The sequence below is a fragment of the Leucopleurus acutus genome (genome assembly GCF_964270905.1).
Source record: "Leucopleurus acutus genome assembly, chromosome: 16".
Taxonomy (NCBI): Eukaryota; Metazoa; Chordata; class Mammalia; order Artiodactyla; family Delphinidae; genus Leucopleurus; species Leucopleurus acutus.
The window spans coordinates 55155958-55172724 of NC_139158.1; the positions used below are offsets into that span (position 1 = coordinate 55155958).

Consider the following 16767-nt stretch of genomic DNA (forward strand, 5'->3'; position numbering starts at 1 on the left):
CTTGATAAAATATTAGAGACTGTGACAATTAAATACTCAAGTAAGAAAAAAAACTGTAAAGTAACTATAGATGGCTGCATCTGCAGAAGGATTTGGGAGGAGGGGCAGAGGCCATTTGTTTCTCATTATATCAGGTACATAGGGTGCCCTAACAAAGTACCACACGTGGGTGACTTAAAACAGAAATTTATTTCACAATTCTAGAGGCCAGAAGTTCCAAATCAAGGTGTCAGTAGGGCCACACTCCCCCTGACAGTTCTAGGGGGCAATCCTTCCTAGCCTCTTCCAGCTTCTGGTGACCCCAGGCGTTTCTTGGCTGGTGGCAGCATAATTCCAGTCTCTGCCACTGTCTTCACATGGACTTCTTCCCTGTATGTCTGTCGTCACATGGCATTCTTCTCTGTATGTGTCTGTATCTAAATTTCCCTCTTCATATTGGATATGGGCCCACCCTAATGACCCCATCGTAACTATTATAGATCGCATCTGCAGAAGCTCTATTTCCAAATAAGGTCACATTCACTGGTGCCAGGGGTTAGGACTTCAACATATCATTTTGAGGCACACAATTCAACTCATAACACTCACTCAATGTTTTGCCATCAACATATATTATTTTGACTAAAGGGGGAAAAAACAGTAACCCGGTTAGTCCTTGACTCCTTCTCAAAGAAATGGTGGCACCCAGAGGTCCTAACTGCACTCTGCTGGGTACCACGGCTCAGGTGGGATTCTCTTGGGTGTCTCCTGCAACTTTGATAGGTCATTCATGCCTGCACATTCCCCTGCCCGGAAGTGTCAGCAAACTAAGATGAAAAGCTGTGCTAGAGCACAGGGCCTCACCAGGCAGTGGGCCAGGAGGAAGCTGTGTGAATCATTTCCAAGCCTGGGGCACCATACAGAGCTGTGCTCCATATGCCAGCAGCTTCTCCGCATGAGCAGTGCCCACCGTGTGTGTGTGTGTGAGTGTGTGTGTGACTTGCCAGGCTGGCATTTGATGCATTGCAGTGTTTCTCTCATCCAGTAAGTAAATCCCTATTCATTTTGAGCCCCTTGAATTCTCTTTATTTAGGAAATGATTTTGTTTTCTACTGGACTGCAGTAGAGAAGGGGAGAGACATATTGCTTTGCATGTATTGTAACGTGTTAAGCATTTCCCAGTATCTTCTGTCAAGACACAGTAACACAAGAGATTATAACTGCAATGTATTACAACGTGTGGTTACATTATTTACCATAAGACGAGTTTGAGCTTGCTGTTGAATGGTTTCTTAGGTTGGGCTTTCCCAGAAGCAATCCCTGAGATGAGAAGTTGAGGACAATCGGTTTATCTGGGAGGTGATCCCAGGAAACACCAGTAGGGTCACCAGTAGGAGCAGGACAGGGAGGTAAAGAGAGCCCATAAAGGGTGCACTAGAGAGCAGGCCACCTGTGGCACCTGGGGCTCAATCCCCTGGGGAGTTCTAGGAGGCACAGAATATGCGGCTCAGAGTTAATCCACCTGAGGGGTGCGGGAGCTGGCCTGCTTGGGTTGAATTTTGCCCCCAGAAAAAGATATGTTGAAGTTCCAACCCCTAGTTCCTCCAAATGTGACCTTATTAGGAAATAGGATTGATGCAGAGGTAATTACTCATACTGGAGTAGGGTGGGCCCTTAATCCAGCATGACTGGTATCTTTATAAAAGGAACATTGTGTGAAGAGGAGAGGGTCGTAGAAAGAAGATGGTCATGAGAAGATGGAGGCAGAGATTGGAATGATGCTGCCACAAGCCAAGGAACGCCTGGGACCACCAGAAGCTGGAAGAGGCAGGAAGGACATTCTTCTACTGACTTTGGAGGGAGTATAGCCCTGCCAGCACCTTAATTTTGAACTTCTGGGCTCCAGAACTGTGAGAAAGTAAATTTCTATTGTTTTAAACTACACAGTTTGTGGTACTTTGTTATGGCAGCCCCCAGAAACCGGAACGATATTTGTATCCTAACTCCTTGTCCCACGAGGACTGCCTCCAGCAGCCATGACCCCCAGCGCTTCCCACTCACCTTTGCGAGCAGCCCGTCATGATCCCATGGCTGGAAAAAATACCTAGAGAGACAATAAGCAGCCTTTTAGAAGTGTGTGTGCCCAGATTTAGAACAATTTTCTGTCAGATTCATCACACTGATTCATCACACTGGCTTGCTCTCCATATGATAAACTGACACTCTCCTGGAGAAGTATGTCACCAAGAGTTAACCTGAACAAGAATCTGGCTAAATTATCACAGGCAAGTCTTAACTTAGTTAAGAGGAGGAGAACCAGGCCTTCCAGATGAATAAAAGCCATGGGTGATGCCCAGAGGACAATGCTTTACCTGAACTGCCAAAACAGGAGTAATCAACCAAGTAGAAGCCACCATCTGTGAGGAATGAAATGCCAAGGAAAAGAAGGGAGAAGGGCTATTGTCCGTTGGTCTTGCTGTGAGAAGCTGCAGCCATAAAAATCGTAGCAGCCACTGTTTTCTGCACCATTGCCTTACACTGGGCACTACTCTGAGTGTTTTGCTTAAATTCAGTCATCCTCACAACAACCCAATGGAACGGATATCCTTGTTTTACTGATGAATCTGAAGCCCAGAGAGGGAAAGTAACTTGCCCAAAGTCACACAGTTACTTAGAGTCAGAGCCCTGTCTTCTTATAGAGCAGATATGAGACAGGCCGTGAAGATCCAAGGATCTGTCTGGCCTACCCCAGATGTTGTGATTCCCAGTCTGGAGTTCTTCCCACTATCCAGGCTTTCTCCTCAGCCCTGAAAAATGACCCTTGGCCAGCTATTCCCAGAGCTCTCCAGATAATCGGATTCTAAAAGTAATGGCTTATAATAATTTTTGAAACAGGTTCTTCAAACCTATTTAATCTTCCTCCAGCCTGGGGGAGCAATGTCTTTTCCTGATCTCTTTCTCTTTATATCCTCCACATTCTTTTATTTATTTATTTATTTATTTATTTGGCTGCGTTGGGTCTTTGTTGCTATGCGCGGGCTTTCTCTAGTTGCCGTGAGTGGGGGCTACTCTTCGTTGCGGTGCACAGGCTTCTCATTGTGGTGGCTTCTCTTGTTGTGGAGCACGGGCTCTAGGCACGCGAGCTCAGTAGTTGTGGCATACAGGCTTAGTTGCTTTGCGGCATGTGGGATCTTCCCAGGCCAGGGTTCGAACCCGTGTCCCCTGCCTTGACAGGAGGATTCTTAACCACTGCGCCACCAGGGAAGCCCCCTCCACATTCTTTTATTTCAGATGTTTGCTCTTTTCCTTTTTTTTTTTTTCATTTCTGTATCCAAACACCAACAAACCAACAAATCTTAGTGCTATATTTTAGAATTTACTTTGAAGAATGGATCTAAAAGTCACACTCCTCCCTATTAGCCCAAAGGAAGCTGAGAACATGACACTTTTGGCCTCAGGTGAATCTTTTATTACTTCAGACTGAGACATTTTTTCAAGGACAATAGCACAGTCATTGTCACAAGCATGTTAATATATCTATTATTTGATAAAGAATATGCTACAAGTCATGCTATTCAATAACATTCTGGCAAAAATTAAGGACATTTCCAATCATGTCAAACATTTGATGAACAGTAAATTCTACTTTCTGCCTTTGGGTAAATAAATGGGGTCTTTCAGTGAGGTGGTGGAAAACAGATCATGTGAAGGCTGCTTTTAAAATCTGCCCTTTGCTCCAACAACCATCAGCCCCTTCGGTTACCACTGAATTTCTCAGCTATTTTCTGTAGTTCCAAATCCATCGCAGCCAAGTTTTCAAGTTCTTTTTCCTAGAAAATACAGAAAAGTAGAGGCATGAGGTCCCAGATCAATTTAGTTCTTTGCAGTTCTAGGGAGACTGAACAGAAAGGGGAATTTTTGATATGTTAGAGGCTATAGGAGATAGCCGACATCAGTGGTTTTCAAAGTGTGGTTCCTTGACCAGCAGCATCAGTATCACCAGGGAACTCGTCAGAAATACAGGTTCTTGGGCCCCACCTGGGGCCTACCTACTGAATCAGAAACTCTAAGGCTAGAAATCCCACATGATTCTGAGGCACATTCAAGCCTGAGAAGCACCAACCTACATAATCAATATTGGGGGAAAAAAACATTGTTAAGGAAGGTAAAGCTCTGGTAATGTTCCTTCTCCTACACGTAGATGTCTGACTGTTATAGGCCAAGAGATGACAGAGATAGAACTAAGCAACTAACTTCTGTATCACCTGTTCTTTCCTACCCTGGAAAATAGTGATGAAAAGTCAAATGACCAAGGAGAAGACACTAGACCAGTGGTTTTCAACCTTCGCTGAACATTGAAACCACCTGGGAGCTTTAAAACATCCTGATGCCCAGGCAGCATCCAGTACCAAACAGAAGCTCTGGGTGTGGGTCCCAGATGTCAGTAATTTTTCAAGCTCTCCAGGGGATTACAACATGCAGCCGAGGTTGAGAAGCACTGCAGCACTGCAGTGGGAGGAAGTGGACAGGGCTGTGGACAATGGCTAGATGCCAGGTGGAAATCAAACCCAGAGGCTGTCTCCGCTCTGTTATTAGGCGTACAGTCCCATGGTGACTAATCCCCATCCATATCTCCCCCTAGTATCAGATAGTCTTGTATATAACATATTAAAATTAACCACCTGAAGTTAGTTTTAAGCAAAAGCCCCACAGCATACCTCTTCCTCTGTCAGAACTCCTTGGCCAGCTCTCTCCTCTTCACTTTCTGCTGCGTGGCGACGGTGCATCTGCTCCTCCGAGCCATAGAAGTCCGGGAACTCAGCTGACTTCTTCCTGTAGTGAAGGAGCCGGTCCAGTTCGGCCACTCTGTCATACTGCCTTTTCAGATCCAGTTTGGGGGCCAGGTTTCTCTTCTCATACCCCCAGTTTACATCCTCCTCAAAGGGCTTTTTCTCCCACCAGTCATAGTTGTATTCTGGGAAGAAATTCTTCTCATTCAAGGTCAGCCCGTTCTCCTCTTCACCCTCAAGAGAATTGTCATCCAGGTGGTCTTTTCTCTCAAACCGGCTGCTCTTCCACTGGGGAGGGTCGTAGTATGGACTGACAAGCTCCGCTAATCTCTCCTTTTCGGTGATGTGAGGGGGAGCATACTGTTTGCCTCGAAGCCTCGCTTCTTCCCTGTTCTCTTCAGCGTCTTGTGGGTCCCCCAGCTGCGGCCACTTCCCTCGGGCCCCTTCCTCACCCCTTTCCTCATCATAGTCGAGGTAATTTCGCACCTCGCCTGGTGGATGCCGCCTCGCCTTGTCCGTCTGGCTTTCCTGAACACGGTGGTGCGCTTCACCCAAGAACCGTTTCTCTTCTGTTTGGTGTAGAGTGGAGTAGGCTCCCGGCTCCCCTACCCGGGCTCTGTGGCGGGGTCCCCCCTCCTGGCCTCTCTCTTCCTCGCTCTCCTCGTCATAGCCGTGCGCCATGCTATTCAGCTCTAGGCTGAGGCCTTTTCTCCTGTCCTCCTGCTCTGGGCTCTCCTCACTGCGAGGCCTGGGAGCCCGGTGCTCTTCACTTCCTTTGCCCCCATATCGTGTCCCCTCCAGGTCCCCGGGAGCCCGGGCAGCCAGGTGACTCCTCACTTCCTCCCCGTATTCGGCTTCTTCCTCCGAAGCCCTGGAGAGGGTTGGATGGCGGGCTCTCTTTTCCCCTGAGCCACCTGTGCCCACGTGTGGCTCCTCCCGGGAGTACCACCTTCCCTCAGCGGGAGGACTCCCTTCCTGAGAGGACCTGTCGGGCCTGCTCCTCCCATGGTGGTGTCTTGGCCTCGAGCGTCGCTTGTCCGCCTCGGGGCTGACATCCTCGTCGCTCTCCTCAGGTCCTTCCTGGCGCTCGGGGTGGCTTTGCGGTTCTCGGGGCCCATTCTCCTGGCTTCCGGTCTCCTCTCCACTCTCCTGGCTGCTCCTCTCCCGGCTGTGCGACTTCTCCAGGCCCCCTGCAGACTGCGTATCGTATCTGGACACTAACTCCTCTTTCTTAGCTGGAGTCTGGTTTCTGTGGCTGGGAAGAGCAGTTTGTGCCTCTCCTGGCCCCCCAGGGTGTCTCTCCTCACTGCCATCTTCCACACGCTCCCTTTTCTGATATTTCTCCGACTCTTCTTCCTCCCTGTCGTGTCCCTTGCTCTTCTCAGAATGGCGTGCCTTTGCTTCTTTGGCCACTTGGCTGCCTTGGGGCTCGCCTGCCCGCTCTCGGCTGTGCCCACCGCCCTCTGTGTCTGCCACTGTCTGGCCTTGGGCGTCCTCCTCCCCTACGTCCTCCCTACTGGAGGTCCTGGGGGCTTCTGAGGCGTCAGCTGGGTCTCTTAACAATCTCACTTCAAACCTTGTGTTTTCATTTTCACTTTTCTCTTCATCTTTGAGCTGTTTTCCACCTATAATGAAAATAAAAAAGAGTACGTATACTTCAGAATTGTTTGTGGTTCACTAAGCACAGCCTCAGTGATCACTACAAATCCTAAAGATCCTGAAAGTCCTTGGGTAATTTTTTAAGTTAATAAAGAATATACTCAGATTACTTTTAAAAGAAATGGTATGGGGACTTCCCTGGTGGTCCAGCGGTTAAGACTCCACACTCCCAGTGCAGGGGGCCAGGGTTCGATCCCTGGTCAGGGAACTAGATCCTGCCTGCTGCAACCAAGATCCCGTGCGCTGCAACTAAGATCCAGCACAGCCAAATAAATAAATAAATATTTAAAAAAAGAAAGAAAGAAATGGTATGAAAACTCCTTAGCTGTGTTTAAATCTGATAATAAATTCTCTGCATATTTATTTTTTAATAACACCCAACAAGCATCTTTCAATGACCAAATTGAAATCCAAATATAGGTTTATAAAATACTAGAATTTAGAACCAGAAGATACCTTAGAATTTGTGTATTTCAACCTCCTCTTTTTGTGGACAGAGACACTGAGGCTCAGAGAGGTGTAATTCAGGACCATTATTTCCATGTTTGCTCTAAGTAGGGGTTTAAAAGTTAGCATTGTGTAAATGGTTCCCACTAGAATCCAGCTAAATGAAGTTAAATGCCCAAAATGGGAAATATCAGATTCAACAAAGGATTAAAAATGTGTTTAATTAGTTTACCAGACTTTTATTATCCAATCAACTGTGTAGATGCAACTTAGCAGTAAGTGACAATAAAACTTAGTAATTGGTGATAAGCAGGGTGTTTGTTTCTTCCCTGAGAAAACTGCACAGCAGTGGAAAGGACCATGTCCTTCCCTCACTCAGGTCCCATCCACCCCACATGTTCTCAAAGGTTGAGAATGAACTTCAGTAAACTGAGTTATCTTTGTATTGCACAAATCAACAGTAGACAGTATAACCGACATTTTAATTGAATGCTGTTTTTTCTCATCTTTTCCAAATGTTGACAGCATCTTCACTAAATCCTCCTTAACTCAAGGGCATCCTGTGAAAGAAGATATGCAGTTAACACTGTCTGAGTTGTTAGCTGGGAGGGCTTGGATTTCAACCGATGTCACTGAGTTCATATAGAACACCTGAAGCCAAGGCTGCTCACAGCTCTAGGCTGACGTCTGCGCCATCCATGGTGGGGGCCACCAAACCTTTGTGGCTACTGAGGACTTGAAATGTGGCTGGTCCAGACTGAGACATGTTGTAAATGTAAGAAACCACCAGATTTCAGACTTCAGATGAAAAACAAGAATGTAAAATACCTCAAATTTTCATATTGATTATAAGTTGGAATGATAATATTTTGGATGTACAATATAATATGTATTATAAACATATTGTATGTACAAATTATATATTGAATAAAATAAATTGGACAAAGTTAAATGTATTATTAAAATTAATTTCACCTGTCTACTCTTTTAATGTGACTACTGAAAAATTTGAAATTATATTTGTGGTTCACATGATATTTCTGTTGAATGGTTCTTGATGAGTCATTTTGAACTGATATTTGCAAAATAGAAAAAATTGGTCTGTTTTGTAAAAATGTCCAAGAAATAGCAGACAGTCTATTCCTCTCTGCTTAAAAGCCCAGCCTGGCATGATAATATTTTCATGTTTTATGAGGCAACTGAAAGGTCCCTGACCTTCCACACCCAGACACCTGAGGGCTGGCCCCTCACCAGTGCCTGTGCCTTTTAAGAGCCAGTGGTGGTGTGTGCAGCACTGAGGCAGGGCTGACCAGGTATGCACAGGTAAGCAGGGAGGCTTTGAGCAGATACTGATGTCATCTGGACAGAATCTCAGCTTCCCGAGGCAGAGGCTGTGTGGCCCTTTTCCTACTGCCTGCTGGTCAAGAAGAGAAGCATTTTTATTTTTTCCAGGTTAAATGTGTGCTGCTTGTAGCAGCTTACCTGAGGCTTAGCACTTCCTCCTAAATTTAGCTTTAAGTCCCCTCAGGTGAGATCTGAGGAAGGCTGTGATTAGCAGCATACAGTCTTGTCAATCTGTAAAACCAAGGTGTGAAGCTCACTCTTACTTCAAGTAAAAAGGAGAAAATGCACCTTCCATCCCTAACTATCATGTTGCAGAGATGACCTGATCAAAGAAATTGTTATACCTGTTAAGAAATTGGACTATGAATTCCCTAAGATCTCTTCAAGCCATGAAACAATGATTCTTCCCTGCTCCCCAAATGTTTGTTTGCTCAGTAAGCGTGTGCTAACTGAGATGTGCTGGAGAGAGTGGGAGTGGAGACAGAGATGGGCTGGGGATGGGAGGGAGGCTACATGAAGGAATTCATCCAACTTGTTGGCAGAAAGCTCCACCAGTCCTGTGATCAGCATAAGACATTTCAGCAGGAGAGAGAAAACCAGAATAGGACAGAAGTGTGGACAAAGAATGTCGCCTGCCAAATCAGTAAACAAAGGGTGTCCTGGCCATCTAGGCACTGCAGCCACACCTAACTGTGTACCCAGAGGGGATTCAGGATGGAAAAAACAAGATAATTAAGGTGCATATGAAAGGAATGACTTCAGTAAGCCCAGACTCTTGCATCTTCCCATACATAGAAAAGTGCTAAATTTGTTAACTTAAGATGTCTGGTTTTCTTTAATTAACTGTAATATTTTAATGTTCTGACTATCTGGTTTTTATTGCAAGAACACCTATATATCCTGCCTCCTCCCTTACCTCTTCAAAACAGTCCCTCAGACTGTATCTGAGAGGTTGTCTCCTGGGCTTAAGTCCTTAGTATGTCCATGGAATAAAATATAAATCTCAAATTTTAGGTTGTGCTTCTTTTTTTTTTTTTTTAGTCGACAGAAGTTATGAACTGGTAGCCCAAAGGTGAATTCTATTTGGCCTAAATAACATTTTTAGTAAATTTGAATTCAGAGGCAATACTTAAATACTAGGAGATATTGCTTAGATATCCAAATTTTAAATTCTTTTGAAAAATCCCAAGATCTGGTAACAGAATCTATATTTCTCTCACAATAGGTTTGAAGCTGAGAAAAATCTACTCCTCCTTAGAAGTGGCCTGTATCCTCCAGTTCGTAAGTCACTTCCTGTCCTGTTTTATTCCTTTCTCTTACGTATTTTCCTGGCCCTGGCTGGTGTTTGAGTCTGCAACCCCGGAGGAGCTCAAATCTCCCTGATCTCAGTATTTAATGGCTCTCTGGGTATGATGTCTCCAAGGTCCTGATAGACATGGGTCATTTGATTTTTACCAGTTTTCCTGGGGCTCTCTCAAGAGACTCAAAAGACCCCAGGGCACAATCAGTGATGAGCAGAGGCTAGAATCCTACCTGAGAGCTAAGAATCTGATCTTGGCAGTTAGCAAAGCCCTACAATCAACAACTCTTCCTAAGCAATCTTGGTTCTTTGATGACCTAGTATGACAGACCCAAAACTTCTGCATCCGTCTGGTAAACAAAGAAATGGGAAGGGAGATAACGAGATGGGTTTGCCCAAAGTAGCAGCATTTAGTCCCTGCCTGGAGACCCACCCTGCTCTCACTCATTCCCTGCAATGGCTAATAAACTCATTCTGACAAGCTCATGAAAGAGGCATGTAGGCTGGGAGTGGTAGAGAAGCTTCCTTCCACTGTGCATGGGTCTCCTACAGTCTCAGGCCCCCACACCTGCTATGGTTATCCTGAAGCCCCCAATAGTGGATTGAGTCCCCCCAGGTTACTCTTTTGGCTAGTCACTCATACTTGTTATAATTTTATGCATGGGCCTCATGTGCAGCAACAGGAAGAGAGTATTATCTTGCAATAGGAGATTTTGAAGGTGAAAAGAAGAAAGAAAATCCACTGTTCTCAGCCTGACTAAAAATTTAAAAGCAGAGAAAGGTGTTGAAGAGAACAGAGCTTTTCGGATTTGTTTGAATCAGTTTGACTTCATGCTAAAAGAGATGCATAGTTTTTGTTTTTGTTTTGGCCATGCTGTGCAGCATGCGGGATCTTAGTTCCCCAACTAGGGATCGAACCCATGCCCCCTGCACTGAGAGCACAGAGTCTTAACCACTGGACCACCAGGGAAGTCCCAGAGATGCATAGTTTTGTAAAATTTACCTCTTTATGTCAACTTCCAATGGATACTGCTTGTATCACTGTTTAAATTTTGTTTTCAACATAAGCTGTTTGTATAGAGGAACATTCCAGTCTAGACCCAGAAGGGCATTGCTCTGACTCCTTGGATGCTTTAAGTCTACCCCCACCCCTTCCAGTTCTCAGGCCTGGAACTCCTGATACCATTTGGTAGTCCTCTCATTCTAACAAGCTATGTATTAAAATGGCTTAACCAATCTGTCATGTAAACAGGCCAGAAGTTTCCCAGTCACCTTTCCAAGCTTCTAGCTCCTCATTGTCAGAAGAGTAGAAGGTAAAGAGAAGAATAATTTTTGTCTCCTTCTATCCTTTCATCTTCCATTGCTTCCAGAACACTTCGCCTCCCTGTCTAATCACAAATGAGCACTCCCCATACCTCACTCCACCCAAATAAAAGTCTGTTTTAAAATTCCAAACTCTCAAACCAAGGAATTTAAGAACTATATAGACAGCTCACAGACTATCATTCAGTTCAACTCCCTCATTTTAGTTTGAGGAAATAAGCCCAGAGAGGCAAGGGGTCTTCCCCATGGTAACACGGCTATGAAGTGGCAGAGCAGGGTTTGGAAGCCATATGTTTAAGTGGCAGAGCAGGTTTGGAAGCCATATGTCATCTTCCCAGATACTTATCTAGCCTGTAGTCTTCCCACTGCATCATGCCCCTGGTTCATATGGAGGTAAAGTGGAAGGCGAAACAGAGGGAGCAAGAGAAAGAACTACTCAAGGGACAAAGATCTCCTGAAGTGGAGGATACTTACTCTTCTTCAGGACTTGTCGGCACTCAGGGGTGATGGGTGGAGTGTTGGACTTCGACAAGGCATTTGATAGGACCTCGATGATGCAGCGAGTCACCTAGGGGGAAACCGGAAAGCAGGCTGGCAAAGCTGGTATCACTGGGATGCCTGACTACTTAAGCCAGAGCTGCTGTCAAAAGAGGCTTAGCTATGTGACCTGTACCGATGCAGACCCCTTGGGTCAGGAATGTAGACTTACATATAGGACTGTAATGAAACCTCCCAGGCCACCCCACAGAGCAATGCAAGAAGGCATTGGGTCAAGACTATCCAGAGAAGAGAAATAAACACCCATTTCTGAACAGATTCAAAGGAAAACAGTGTGATGACAGCTATCCTCAGGGGCACCAAAACATCCAGGAAGGAGGTAAAAGCCCAGGGCAGGAGGGACATCACTTGCTCCCATTTCCTCATTGTTGTTTGTCTATTTTTGGTTTTTATTTTGTTTAGTTTGATGAGATAAGGGGTGGGAGAATCCAGAGTCTAGATATAAGTCTAGATTCCAGACTTCCATTTTAACTTACCGTTTCTTCACTGTGGTTCCTGAGGTCCACTGGCATAGAACTGACAGCTTTGAAAGAAAAAAAGAATGGGAAGTGAGTTGATTTTTGGAAGCTGTGTGTCCCCAAACTCACAAAATCACCCCACCCCCAGCATGTTACTTGGAGGGAGGGGCAAAGTCAGAGCTGAGCAGAGTGGAGATAGTTGCGGATGTCTGTCCCAGGGACAAGAATTGCCCCAGTTGCACACACACACACACACACACACACATATGCACACACACACAGCTGTTTCCCCTAGCAATGTCATAAACATGATTTGAAAATGAATGCTATCTTATATCCAATATAAATCAAATCCACACAAGGGGAGCTTCTGGGATACTGGCAATGTTCTGTTTTTGATCTGGGTGCTGATTACACAGCTGTGCTTAAGGAGGGAAAAATTCTGTAAGCTGTATACTTATGATCTATATGCAGTTTTCTGTACATATATTATATGTCAATAAAATGTTTAAAACAAACCTAGTTTAAATGAAACTGGGGTGCCCTCCTCAACCCCTCTGCCTACTCAAAATGGGTAAAGATCTGTGATTCCCTTTGCCTTTTCCTGTCCCCAAGAAAATATTCTCCCTGAAACTCACTTTATTTACAAAAATGCGGTTATGATTATCTTATATAATTAATTACCTCGTTTTACCCTCAAGCCTTTTCTTGGACAAGCACGCTTATGTGTCTGTATCAGTGTTGTTTCCCTTTCCCCATGTTGTCTGCAGCCATGTAAAGAATATGGGAGGTATCTAATTTTACCAGGATATTGTTGAATCCATAATATCATATGCAAATAGGTGTTTAATGAATAGTTCATGAGGATATTGCAAAAAGATAAATTTTAATTTATTTAAATTAAATTTCATGAGATTCTGCTTATTTTCAACCAGTGATTGAAGTGCCTTTGCCATCTTAGGAAATGCTTCAGGTGTTTTTAATTTTACAGTGCTTTTTTTTTTTTTCCTTTTTCAAAGTTGCTTTGATTCTTTTATCTTTCACTTTGACTTTGTTTTGTCTAAGCCCTTTCCACTGGAGAAGCTCAAAGCATTTACATATAGGCCCATCTCTACAGTTCTCCTGACACTCCCTAGAAGAGAAACTGCTATTATGGCTGGAGAGCTCAGTGCAGAAGATTCTTCCAGGTCTCTGAGACAAGTGAAGAGCTACTTGGAGCAAGAGCAAAACTCTCAGACATCAGAGATGGAAGCTGCTCAAATGCTGTTTCTTATTACCAGCAACCTGACCTTTCCTCCCCAAATATTTGCTTTCCAATCTCTTTACCTCCTCCCAATCATAGGGCTCAATCTAGAAATAAAACTCCTATTTCATTTGCTCACCTTACTGAATTTTCCTTTTCAAAGCACAGCCTGGGATCTACTCCAATTGTTTCAATAGACCCAAAGTTATGCAGCATGTTAAAATCACTGGTAAAATATTTAAGAAGTGATTAACAAGGTATGACCCCACTATCTTCCTGAAATGTAGTTCAGACAGGATCTGGATGGCCACCTTTGGTACTCAGGGTCCAATATGCTGGGCCATTATTTTATCCCCCAAATGGCTGTTATTTGAGAACGTTTCCACTTTGGCACTTACTCTTTCCACCTGAGATCTGTAAAATGCACTGAAAAGAAATAACTGAGAGAATTACTTCTGTCATAAACTAGAAAGTGCCTTTTAAAATTCTGGCTTTACTAAACTTTCTTTGGTAAATGCAGTTTCTTGCTAATAACTTTTCTTTTTCCACAAATGTTTAATAGGTGCTATTATTAACTACTGATATTGCTAAAGTAGTAACAGTCATTTGATTTGAGGGGAGAGGAATATTTTTCTTCTGTGACTCTGAACAATTTGTAGCTCATGTTTTTTTTTACAGAACAATTCTCTTTCCTAATTGAGGCTCTTCAGACATCTTTTTGATGGAAAGGAACTATGGTCTCCTTATGAAAGCATATTATGCATCTAGTGAGACATCTAAGTTCCATTGTATTTCTTCCAATAGAATCTGTGGCAGCAAAGTAATAACCGAAGGTATGTTGATACCCCTAAAGTAGTTTAACTTATTTTTGTAAAAGTTAACATTAAGGGTGCACAAAAGAAAACCCAATAATTGTGATAAAAGTGAAGTAGTCAAATGGCAGAAAAATTTTCAAATAATATCATATGATAAATCTGAGAATAACTTCCAAAGTATTAATATTCCAGACTACCAAACTAAGGTTTCATCCCAGAATGAAAATACAGCTATAAAATAACATGGTACGCAAACTCTGTAGTTTTTTTGTTTTTTTGTTTTTTGGGCTGCGTTGGGTCTTTGTTGCTGCGTGCAGGCTTTCTCTAGTTGTGGCGAGCGGGGGCTACTCTTCGTTGCGGTGTGCAGGCTTCTCATTGCGGTAGCTTCTCCTGTTGCGGAGCACGGGCTCTAGGCACACGGGCTTCAGTAGTTCTGGCACACGGGCTCAGTAGTTGTGGCTCAAGGGCTCTAGAGCGCAGGCTCAGTAGTTGTGGCGCACGGGCTTGGTTGCTCCACGGCATGTGGGATCTTCCTGGACCAGGGATCGAACCCGTGTCCTCTGCATTGGCAGGCGGATTCTTAACCACTGCACCACCAGGGAAGTCCCCGCTAACGCTTTTGAATGCAGAAACCATCTTACCTAGTATATATGAATAGCATGTAGCTCCTTCACTCATATTAATTTTTAGAGTGAACAACTCCTGTAGAAAGGTGTAGATCTCCTTCAGAAGCTCATAATGGTAGGAAATGAGCCAGATGGTTTCTGCAGGTTTTTGCTAAAGAACAAACTCTGCTTGAAGGCTACCATACCTAATATCCAAGCATTTGGGGGAGGTGGGAATGGGGAATGACTGCTAATGCATATGGAGTTCTTTTCTACCACAATGAAAATGTTCTGAAATGTGATAATCTGTGAATGTACTAAAAATCACTGAATTATGCACTTTAAAAGTATGGATTTTATGGTGTGTGAATTATAGCTCAGTAAAAAAAAATTTTTAAAGAATATAATATCTTGATTTTAGTTGCTGTTAAAATATAAACCCTTCTTAAAATATTATCTTGCATAAGAGACATAAATATTTTACCACTATAGTTAAATAAGTCTCATAAAAGACATTGTTTTTGTGGTCTATAGCACAATGTATAGCACAGATTTATCTTGTTAAGCAATTCCTTTCTGAAAATATTTTTGACCAGGAAGGACTCTAAACATTCATTTGGTTTCCTTTAATTAAATCGAGAATATTTATAGGCAATTTGTAAGACTGACAAGAATTTTAGAAAATTCTGCATGTATGTAGTTTGCAATAAAATAAATTACCAGTGGCTTTCATTTTCTCTTTGGGATCCCGTAATTGCTGTCAATGAAACCCTCATATTCATGGATGGCGATGCCTCAACTCTAGTTAGGAACCTCAATCTCAGATAAGAACAATATTCTATGAGGTCATTGAGACAGCTAAAAGAACCCCTCCAATTTAATCTGGTGGTGGCATATTTACTTCTCAATGGACTCATGGATTTTACTTCAACACACACACACACACACACACACACACACACACACACACACACACACACACACACACACATTTTTCCCCCAAATCTCCAAAGATCATTTCTTTGAGATTCAGAGTAGTTTGAAAGATCAATCCCACAATTTTCCACACATAAAGAGGCACTCAAATATCTACTACTTAAAATTGTATCCTCCCAAATTGACTAAAACGATTTTTTTTTTTTACTACTCTAAAAATATTTTTCGTGGTTATTTTATACTCATTATTTTTCTGGAATACAAAAGTCAAAATATCTCTTGCAGTTACCATTTATAACTTAAAGATGGATTAATTTGAATGTGAAATTACCTCTCCCCAGGGCAGAAATACAAAATACAGAAAAATATTACACTAAACCTGTGCATACATATACCTGAACACACATATATGAATGTGTTAAGAAAAAAGATATATCTTATCTACATATATACATAAGAGACTTACTTTTATCTAATCATGTTTAAATAATAAAATAATAAATTATACAGTTGCCAACTAATATAATACATGTATTCCTGTCTCTCCGTGGTCATCTGGCTTTAAAAAGCCAAACAAACACAGATCAATTAATTAATTACAGATACAGAATAAGACTATCACAGCATCTCTCTAAACAGTTAAAGAGGATGTGACATTTTAGAAGTGAGCACAAAATGTGGGGTTTCCTTGGAGGCGCGGACACGTCTTCTTTCTATCGATTAAAACAGACTCTTTTGGTTGGGCTAGGAAGCTCTCTGGCTTTTTCCAAGTCAGACGTTGGGGCGGGGAGTTGAAGGGAAATACCCAGGGAAGAGAAGAAAGTAAGAACCTCAAGCAAGAGGGAGACACCATCCACCCAACCCTCCCAGTCTTCCAGTATCCGCCAGTCAGGATGCCTAGAGCGGCCGGAGAGGCAGAGGCTGGCGCTGTCCGCGGTCCTGAACTCCCCACAGTGCCCACTCACCCGCCATCATCGTGGCTCCCAGGAGGCCGAGAAGCACTGCAGGCTGCATGGCCCGGCTCGCCGGAATCTGCGCAGGAGAAGAGGGCGGCGGCTGACGGTGAGCAGACGTGGACGGAAGGCGAGATGAAGATACTCGGGGAAAATAGCCTTGTATCTTGGTCCCCGCGGTGTGGCGCGGTTGGCGCAGGCCCCGCTCTTTTAAAGAGCAAGCCGGGGCCGCAGGGCCGGGAGGGGCGGGCACCCAGGAGGCGGCGCCCCCTCGCTCAGCCCTGACGTCATGAGGCGGCCCCGGGGCGGTGGCGCAAGTAGGAAGAAATTTACGCCAGTCCAGTCGCCTTGGTGCTC

At 43.8% G+C, this 16767-nt stretch overlaps 1 protein-coding gene across 1 annotated transcript; it reads right to left on the reverse strand.

Annotated features, from left to right (window-relative positions):
- Positions 1–3725: 3725 nt before the first annotated feature.
- Positions 3726–16471, reverse strand: CHGB (chromogranin B; the record flags this gene model as incomplete). Its single annotated transcript, XM_082857632.1, has 5 exons — positions 3726–3809; positions 4698–6394; positions 11317–11410; positions 11877–11923; positions 16423–16471. 5 exons carry the CDS (start codon positions 16469–16471, stop codon positions 3726–3728), a joined length of 1971 nt encoding a protein of 656 aa, XP_082713758.1.
- Between the last annotated feature and the right edge of the window lie 296 nt (positions 16472–16767).